Here is a 9,313-nt window from a genome sequence, read left to right on the forward strand (position 1 = left end):
ACTGGGTTCCAGCGATTGACAGCAATGATTCAAATTTTATGTGTGGCAACCCTTAATAAGTTATACTTTTCCAGTTCCACTTGAATACACATGAGAACCTTCCTGGGCATTAGTCCTCGTTGGGCAACGGTTCCAGCTGCCTCACGATCTTTTTCGCACGTTTTTTGTCGTATGTAATCTGTCTCGCATCATTTCCTGTTGTCACATCCCAATGATCCCAACAGATGCTTCTTAGTCTATTTGAATTTGAAAAACATATTGTCTATCCAGCAGTGCTCCAGGATGAACCGGACGAAAATTGAATATTAATTCTGAATCTAATTTTCGCATTATCCACAGTACTTAATCACTATCTTTTATATTCAGAATATTTTTTCACCCAAATCAACCGCGCAACTGGAATCGCTTGTTAAGTACACAAATATACGAAGCGTTTAATAACAAGTCTACACGCGACGTAATTTACTGATATTTCAATATTATTCCAGCATAACATCGAATAATTTTCCAAATTTAATCACTAGTAGATATTCGATCTTCATAGAAATCTCAACAAATCATATAATACATTGCAATTTGCATATGTCAAAATGAAAATGGTACAAAAGTAGGCCGGTTTCCATTCTCCCACTCTGATTTCGATCCAAGCAGTCTACTTGGTAGGTGCACACAACAATACTTGTCACTGCTGTTTGAAATTGCAAGAGAGAAGCAAGAAGAAATTTCACTCAGCACCAAGATGGACCGAACGAGCGTTACATCCCGAATTCCGACCGGCTTGAGGGTTCCGAGAGGCTATCGGGCCACCCAAGCAATTGGAGGTAAAGCGGAATCGGGAGGGAAAGTTCGTTTTCCAAGCAAGGTGAGTAAAATCGTGTAAGAGTGTGTAGCAGTGTTAAAATGAAATCTTATTTTCTTACAGACTATTCCAACCGCGAACGAGATAGATCCTGAAGAGAGCTTGATTGAGGACGAAAATTTTCCGCCGTTGTTCTATGAAGACATAGAGGATACTGGAGACGACCCGTACGACTGGGAGCCGATAAACATTTCCGAGATCGACGAGGTATATTTTCGGAAGCTGAAGGCTGAATGGGAGCTTCAAAAAATGAGAGTGGAAAACTCCAGATTGCGGCAGGAGAATCAACGGCTAAAAACAGCAGCAAAAGGGGTAAGACTATTTAAGTATTGTTGTTTGAAAATGCTGCTGGTTGTTGCAGGAGAAGTGGCGCAGTCGCTCTTTGTTTAAATTTTCTATCATAAACATAATTGGGAGTGTTTTTGTGTGTTATCTTCAATTTTTGTTATTATTTCAAGTTGTGTTTTGTTTGATATATTTTGATGTTTAATTTTTTCCTTTAGTATTTGGATGTTTTTTAGTAGTATTTAGATTTACCTTATTTATACCGTTATTGTATTCCGTATTCTGTTGGATTTTATTATGTTACTTTGTGTTGCTGAGTTTCATAGTTGTTTTTTTTTCTTATTTCAGCTTCTTTTATCAATACACTACTGATTTTTCAATTATTTGATTGTTCTTCTTTTGTTTTCCGATGAAGATTTTATTAATATTTATTCATTCTTACATTGCATCAAATACATATGAGCTTTCGAGGGGACTCTTCTTGACTACAACACTGAGAAATGAGCTAGCTATGAGTAGATGACACAAGATATGAAGTGAGTTCTTTTTCCAGAATAAAAAAAACAAATTTGTAGTAATTTTTTCCATTTTTCATAGGTGATAGATCAAACCAAGGCAATTCCCGTTTAAAAAAAACAAGAGATGACCAAGTCACGATTTAGATTTAATATTTTTTAACATCTTTTGTTGTAGAATGAATAAATTATTTAATTTGTAATAAACTAATTTAATTTATACTCTAGAGCCGATTTGTTACATTTTTCTGCACTAGTACAATCGAACACCCTTTTATAAAGTCTTCAAACTTAGTCTCAAGTTTTAGGAAAGTTTTAAAATTGACGATGACTCAATATTTTAGAAAAGCTTTAAGTGCATTCGATTTTTCAACATAAAGCTTGGCACTCTGCTCATTCCACCATGGTTCAGGTTTAGGTGGCCTTCGACGAATAATGGATACTGGGATGTGTTTAGATTGGGCGCAAACTGCGCAGTCATGGACCAATCGAGAAAATAGTTCCTCCAAAGAAGGTTTGATTAACCATCTCCGGAAATGATGGCTGAAGCAGTGACATCCACATAAATTGGATTTCACGTTTCCGGAATTAAGTTTCGTGTTCCGTTGATTTTATTCATTAGATTTTAAGAGGCTTAAGGCTTTTGCCACGCTATAACATCTAAAGCTGATTAAGTAACCCAGTGGTCTTCAAAAATTTTATAAGTTTTGTTTCATTATCGGTTCTTGAGATAGAATGTCGTGCAGAGAATGAGATTGACGAAATTGTTGTCGTTGTTCTTCGTAGGCTCTACATTCGGCCAGCATGTGTTTAATAGTCAGCTGAACTCCGAAGGTGATACCAACTGACTATTCAGTTTGATCGAACAAGTACCAATGCGTTAATTTTGTGTGTCCTATTCTACAACGAGTAAGAACTCGTTGTTCCACTCTGTCGGGTCGGTTCTTCCAGCGTTTGATAGTGTTTTACTTCCCGAAGTTTTGTATTTGTCTGGTTCCAGATGATCTGCTGATGATGCTCTAGCTGATAATCAACATTTCTGAAGATATCTTCGGAAGGAATGCTGGTGTCTCAGATCCATGTATATCTCCCAACGTTAGCCAGTCAGTCTGCGTGTTCATTTCCATTAATGCCGACATAACTGGGAACCCAAACAAGTGTGATCGCCTTATTCATAGCGTGAGTTACCGTTGCTTGAATGAACGGGTGTTTGCTGTTTGCCACTTGCAAGAAGTGCACTGGCTGAAGACGAAAAAATTGCCGTAGGACCATCTGCTCTGCTAATTCTGCATAATAAGGCCGCTGCCTGTGCTGTGCTGTGTGTGACGACAAACAGGGGGTTCGACTCCCGCGACTCCAAATCCAATACGATAATCTGCTGCTGAACCGTAAGTGAACATCAGTTTGTGGCTACTGTAAGTTCCAAGTAGCTCATGCGAGCGATTTCTTTTGCCTGACCCGTTTTGTAAAGACTGTTGATAGTTCAATCTACCCGCACCGGGGAAACATTCCATGGTCTGAATAGAACTCTAAGGACCTTGATAGGGGAAGGAAGCTGTTCGGAGATTAGTTCTGAAAAAACGTCTCCCTGCTTCTTCGAACATTCTGGATGAAGTTTTGTTTGAACGCTCGAGAGTGCGACAAGCACGGTGAACCAGAGTGCGACATACTACTGAGGTGAAATCACGAACTCCACATTCGGTGTAGAGAGAAAGAATAGGAGATGATCTGATTGCACCAGATGACACACGTAAAAAGCAGTTGTAAACTGGTCGTAGGCCCTGAAGGTCCGTAGGGTTGAATAGTTCGATTCCATAGAGAAATTTCGAGGTTATAGTAGCATTCCCCATATTCAGTAGGGTTCCTTGTATCCCCACTGTTGTGGACAACCCTATTTTGCCGCGCTCGGATACGTTATTCATCCGACGCAGCTCAGACCGCAGGGCTCGCGTGCGACAACATGACTGTCACTGAGCGATGCTGGAGATGCGCATATATGTGTTTTTAATGTGGTTGTCACTTGTTGTTGTTTACATTGTTATTGTTGTGGACAGAGTCATTGTTTATCGTCCATAGTGAAATGTATCGTTTAGTCATGTCGTGAATAAAGTTTGTTTTTATTTATTGTACCGTGCGCGTTTTTATAACCCTGTCGTGATATTGTCCCAGTGCAAGTCCAGGGTCCCGCGGTACAAAAGTGGCGACGAGTAATCGCGAGTGTGTGTTGTTTTTCACCGTCGGAAAAACACACTGATCATTTCGCCCCCCGCGCGTAAGAAAAGAAAGTGGAGTGAAAGCGCGATTGCGAGCAACGACGACGGGCAGAATAGTGTTGACCCCACGGGTGTGATAAACAATCAACGGCAACAAAACCAGCCGATTATCCCCGTGTCGGCGGTCCACTATCAGCAGCAGTTTATTCCCGTCTCTGCCGCCCAGCAACAGCAGTACGCGCCTTTCCCGCCCCACCAACCGCAAGCACAGGTCGGTAGCGATGTGTTCGTGCAAATTTTGCAAATGATGCAGCAGCAGCACCGAGAGATGATGACCCAACTGATTCAACAGCAGCAGCAAAGTGATGAGAAGCATGAACGCTTTCTCCGTACGATCGCATCGTCAATCAACGTGCAGGTACCACCGAATCCGGAACAGATCCTTGACTCTTCGGCCGGCAACATCAAGGAATTCCGGTTCGAGGCCGACTCCAACGTGACGTTTGCGGCTTGGTACTCGAGATACGACGATCTCTTCGAGAAGGATGCTGCTAGATTGGACGGTGAAGCAAAAGGTCGTCTTCTTTTGCGAAAGCTGGGTGCATCGGAGCACGAACGGTATGTGAGTTACATTCTGCCTAAACTTCCGAAAAATTTTAGCTTCCTGGAAACAGTGGCCAAGCTCAAGAGCCTGTTCGGAGCAAAAGAATCGGTGATCAGCCGTCGCTACCGATGCCTGCAGATAGCGAAAAATCCTGCAGAGGACCATGTGGCATTCGCTTGCCGCGAAAACAAGGCTTGCGTGGAGTTTGAGCTGGGTAAGCTCTCGGAGGAGCAATTCAAGTGCTTGGTCTACGTGTGTGGTTTAAAATCGGAGAACGACGTCGAGATTCGCACCCGCCTCCTCACGAAAATAGAAGAGAGAAATGACGTGACGTTGGAGCAACTTTCGGAGGAGTGCCAGCGGCTGTACAACCTGAAGCACGACAGCGCCATGATCGAATCTCCGTCCACGTACGACCAAGTACAAGCGATAAGAAAATTTGGTGGGAAGCGGTACGAAAAGCGTGACCGTGAGTCACCGAAACATCCTTCCAGTGACACCGAATCCAAACCAGTGCCAGTGCCAAACCACGAAAAACTGGAAGGAGGCGCAGGAAGCAACCAGTGTCCGCCAAGGTGGTGGTAGTCGATGTGTGCAGTGTGCAGCAACGACGCAGATATGTCTCCGTGGGCTTTTCTGGAACAAAAATTCGCCTGCAACTCGATACCGCCTCAGACATCACCGTCATTAGCAGGGAGATTTGGCGGAGCATTGGCAGTCCTGCGTTATCGTCAGCAACGGTGAAGGCGAAGACGGCATCTGGCAGCATACTATCGCTCGATGGGGAGTTCGAGTGCGACGTCACCATCGGAAGCAGTACACGACGTGAGCTCATCCGTGTAACCGAGAAGCAGCTGCTGTTACTCGGATCCGATTTGGTCGACAGTTTCAACCTTTGGGCCGTCCCTATGGACACCTTCTGCTGCCACGTGTCTGGAACGCCAGTGTCGACAGGTGCACTCAAGTCGTCTTTTCCAGAGGTCTTCAGCGAGAAGCTCGGCTTGTGCACCAGAACAAAATTGAAGTTGGAGTTGAAAGAAAACGTTCGACCCGTCTTCTGTCCGAAGCGTCCGGTAGCTTACGCTATGTATGATACCGTTGATCGCGAGCTCGACCGGTTAGAGAAATTGGACATCATCACCCCGGTCGATTATTCGGAGTGGGCCGCTCCGATCGTCGTAGTCCGCAAGTCCAATGGCTCCATCAGGATTTGCGGAGACTACTCAACGGGTCTGAATGCAGCTCTCCAATCACAGCAGTATCCACTTCCACTTCCGGATGACATCTTCGCCAAGCTGGCTAAGTGTAAGATCTTCAGCCAGATAGATTTGTCCGGCGCCTTCTTACAGGTGGAAGTTGACGAGCAGTACCGTAGTTTGCTGACGATCAATACGCATCGTGGTCTCTACCTCTACAACCGCCTGCCGCCGGGTTTGAAGATCGCGCCTGGCGCATTTCAGCAGCTCATCGACACAATGTTAGCCGGACTGAAGGGCACTTCTGGCTACCTCGATGACGTCATCGTCGGCGGAGAAACTGAAGAGGAGCACGACCTCAATCTACGGGGTGTCCTGAAGCGAATCCAAGATTTCGGATTCACGATTCGTGTTGACAAGTATTTGTTTCGCAAGCAGCAAATCCGATACTTGGGGCACATCGTCGACAGTCGCGGGTTGCGACCAGATCCGGCGAAAATCGAGGCGATCACCAAGCTGCCGCCTCCAGCCGATGTATCCGGTGTGCGATCGTTTTTGGGGGCCATCAACTACTACGGCAAGTTCGTCCCCAACATGCGCATGCTACGCTACCCGCTCGACAATCTCCTCAAGGTGGAGACGAAGTTCAGCTGGAGTCCGGAGTGCCAGAAAGCGTTCGACCGGTTCAAGCAGATTCACTCGTCGGATCTTCTCCTCACACACTACGATCCGAAGGGGGAAATCATCGTTTCTGCTGACGCTTCATCCGTTGGACTTGGGGCTACCATTAGCCATAGGTTCCCAGATGGAACCATCAAGGTGGTCCAACATGCATCCAGGGCGCTCACGAAGGCAGAACAGGCCTACAGTCAGCCCGATCGCGAAGGTCTGGCCATCATCTTCGCCGTCACGAAGTTCCACAAAATGCTCTTCGGACGGCACTTCCGTTTGCAAACCGATCATCGCCCGCTGCTTCGTATCTTCGGCTCTAAGAAGGGAATTCCAGTGTACACTGCGAACCGCCTGCAACGCCTCGCCCTCAACTTGCTGTTCTACGACTTTGAGATCGAGTACGTGTCCACTGAGAAGTTCGGCAACGCAGACCTGCTCTCCCGGTTGATCGACCAGCACATCAAGCCTGAAGAGGACTACGTCATCGCGAGTCTCAATCTGGAAGAGGATATTAGGTCAGTAGTAACTAATACGGTTAAAGTGTTGCCTCTCAATTTCATAGTCGTTGCGCAAAGCACCCAAGCAGATCCGCTGCTCCGTCAAGTCCACCGCTACGTTCAGAACGGCTGGCCCCAGTCAACACTCGATGGGTCAGAACTTCGCCGGTTCCAATCAAGGCAGGAATCGCTCTCTGTGGTGGATGGGTGTATTTTGTTTGCCGAACGACTCGTCATTCCGTCGCTGCATCGGAAACGGTGCCTCGAACAGCTGAACCGTGGCCATCCGGGCATGCAGCGAATGAAAGCCATCGCTAGGAGCTACGTGTACTGGCCTACGTTGGATGCTGACATCGTCAGCTTCGTCAAGGCATGCCAGCAGTGTGCGTCTGTAGCTCGATCACCTCCTCACTCACCACCGGTGCCGTGGCCCAAATTGACCGCTCCGTGGCAACGCGTCCACGTCGACTTCGCCGGTCCAATCGAAGGCGACTACTACCTGCTCGCTATCGATTCGTTCTCTAAGTGGCCCGAGATCATCCGAACGACCCGCATCACCTCTGCTGCGACCATCAGCATCTTGCGTGCGTTGTTCGCGCGGCTGGGTATGCCCGTAACCTTGGTCAGTGACAACGGTACCCAGTTTACCAGCACCGAATTTGCCGATTTCTGCGCTTCCAATGGCATCGAGCACCTCACGACAGCACCGTTTCATCCACAATCAAATGGCCAGGCGGAACGATTCGTGGATACCTTCAAGCGAGCCGTCAAGAAAATCCGAGAGGGGAGAGGATCCATTGAAGAAGCACTGGATGTCTTCTTGCTGACGTACCGAAGCACGCCCAGTCGTGCTCTGCCGGATCAGAAGTCGCCATCTGAGATCATGTTTGGTCGCAAAATCCGAACGTGTCTCGAGCTTCTGCGTCCACCACCGGTACGTGTCCCAGTGCCAACCGACGATGACTGCAAGCAACCGAGGTCCTTCAACCGAAACGAGACCGTGTACGCCAAACTACATGGTCATACCGGTTGGAAGCCACCTTAAACCAACATTCGCTGCCGCTGGACATTTTGCTGGATGCCTGGGATCTCCCAAGCCAATCACCAGGTCTATCTTCACCAGAGCCTGTCTCCAGTGCTGAGAGAACCATGGTAGGTTCCGGGCCGACTCTTGCAACGTCTACGCCACGTCATGAGGTCTCGGCGTTCGTCCCGTCATCAGCATCGTCATCATCAACAACAACAACGCCAACATCGACAGAGTTCGAGTCCGCTGTCGAAGTAGAACTAGCTGTAGACATCCCTAGGCGCTCTTCACCACTACGAAGACCGCCATTAAGGTTTCATCCGTACCACCTCTATTAAGAGGGGAGATGTTGTGGACAACCCTATTTTGCCGCGCTCGGATACGTTATTCATCAGACGCAGCTCAGACCGCAGGGCTCGCGTGCGACAGCATGACTGTCACTGAGCGATGCTGAAGATGCGCATATATGTGTTTTTAATGTGGTTGTCACTTGTTGTTGTTTACATTGTTATTGTTGTGGACAGAGTCATTGTTTATCGTCCATAGTGAAATGTATCGTTTAGTCATGTCGTGAATAAAGTTTGTTTTTATTTATTGTACCGTGCGCGTTTCATTAACCCTGTCGTGATATTGTCCCAGTGCAAGTCCAGGGTCCCGCGGTACAAAACCCACCATCGGATCGCTTTGATAATGTTGAGCCGTAGTCGCAAGTCGTTTCGTGTCTTTGCAACATGCGTTTTTGCTGTCCTTCGACGATTTATCCAAGCACCTAGAATTCTTATTGAGCTAACCTTCTGGATCACAGAGTTTCGTAATTTAACCTTCGGTATTCGGTTGAAACGATGGCGTTTTTTGTTGCAGATATGTATCATCGTGCTTTTAGAAGAATTGATTGTGAAACCAACCGATGTCGCTCACTTGTCTAACGTCTCGATGTTACGTTGCCGGTGCTTACGGGCAACTGCCGTATACTTGCTTGAACACGAAATTTTAAAATCATCTGCGTAGCCACTGAGGACACAGCAGGATAACGGAATATCGAAAGCGGGATTGACAGCCAACAGGGAAAGAGTGGGTGAAAAGACCCCGCCTTGTGGTACTCCATTCTCTTGAATCGTTGGTGGAGAGGTTTTTCCACCTACAGATACTCTAAATGTGCTAGTATCGAGATTTTGTCGACCAAACCGAAAAACTTTGTGACCTAAGCCGGCTTTACAGACCTGGGGTGACATTGCGCATTTCGAAACGAGTGATTTTTATTCGTTTCGACCATTTTGACATGCCTTTGACCAGCTTTGTTTAGGAAACCAAAAATTTTACATTTTTTTACGAGACAAATTTTGCTCTAAATCTAGTACACCGAAAATATGAACTTGAAAAATATACATAATACTAAAACCATTTCGATTTGAGTTCGAATTCTCTCGAAACGAGTTACTCGTTTC

General features: G+C 46.5%; 2 protein-coding genes across 3 annotated transcripts; both read left to right on the plus strand.

Annotated features, from left to right (window-relative positions):
• Positions 1–252: 252 nt before the first annotated feature.
• Positions 253–1,648, plus strand: LOC129781579 (uncharacterized). Of its 2 annotated transcripts, XM_055789247.1 has the most exons (3): positions 253–862; positions 923–1,171; positions 1,493–1,648. In XM_055789247.1, exons 1-3 carry the CDS (start codon positions 740–742, stop codon positions 1,514–1,516), a joined length of 396 nt encoding a protein of 131 aa, XP_055645222.1. In that variant the 5' UTR covers positions 253–739; the 3' UTR covers positions 1,517–1,648. The 2 variants fall into 2 exon arrangements, with proteins under 2 accessions (XP_055645222.1, XP_055645221.1); XM_055789246.1 differs by lacking the exon at positions 1,493–1,648 and having other exon boundaries at positions 923–1,377.
• Positions 1,649–1,663: 15 nt separating this feature from the next.
• Positions 1,664–7,886, plus strand: LOC129781566 (uncharacterized protein K02A2.6-like). Its single transcript, XM_055789229.1, has 4 exons — positions 1,664–1,680; positions 3,942–4,490; positions 4,533–5,051; positions 5,093–7,886. Exons 1-4 carry the CDS (start codon positions 1,664–1,666, stop codon positions 7,884–7,886), a joined length of 3,879 nt encoding a protein of 1,292 aa, XP_055645204.1.
• The last annotated feature ends 1,427 nt before the right edge of the window (positions 7,887–9,313 follow it).

This window comes from Toxorhynchites rutilus, unplaced genomic scaffold, assembly GCF_029784135.1.
Source record: "Toxorhynchites rutilus septentrionalis strain SRP unplaced genomic scaffold, ASM2978413v1 HiC_scaffold_15, whole genome shotgun sequence".
In the NCBI taxonomy this organism is placed as follows: Eukaryota; Metazoa; Arthropoda; class Insecta; order Diptera; family Culicidae; genus Toxorhynchites; species Toxorhynchites rutilus.

Coding starts and splice junctions, on each gene's coding strand:
- LOC129781579 (XM_055789246.1), top strand. CDS start 740: ATGGACCGAACGAGCGTTACATCCCGAATTCCGACCGGCTTGAGGGTT. Junction 863..922: donor AAGTTCGTTTTCCAAGCAAG/GTGAGTAAAATC, acceptor ATTTTCTTACAG/ACTATTCCAACCGCGAACGA.
- LOC129781566 (XM_055789229.1), top strand. Junction 4,491..4,532: donor GGTGCATCGGAGCACGAACG/GTATGTGAGTTA, acceptor GAAAAATTTTAG/CTTCCTGGAAACAGTGGCCA. Junction 5,052..5,092: donor AGCAACCAGTGTCCGCCAAG/GTGGTGGTAGTC, acceptor GCAACGACGCAG/ATATGTCTCCGTGGGCTTTT.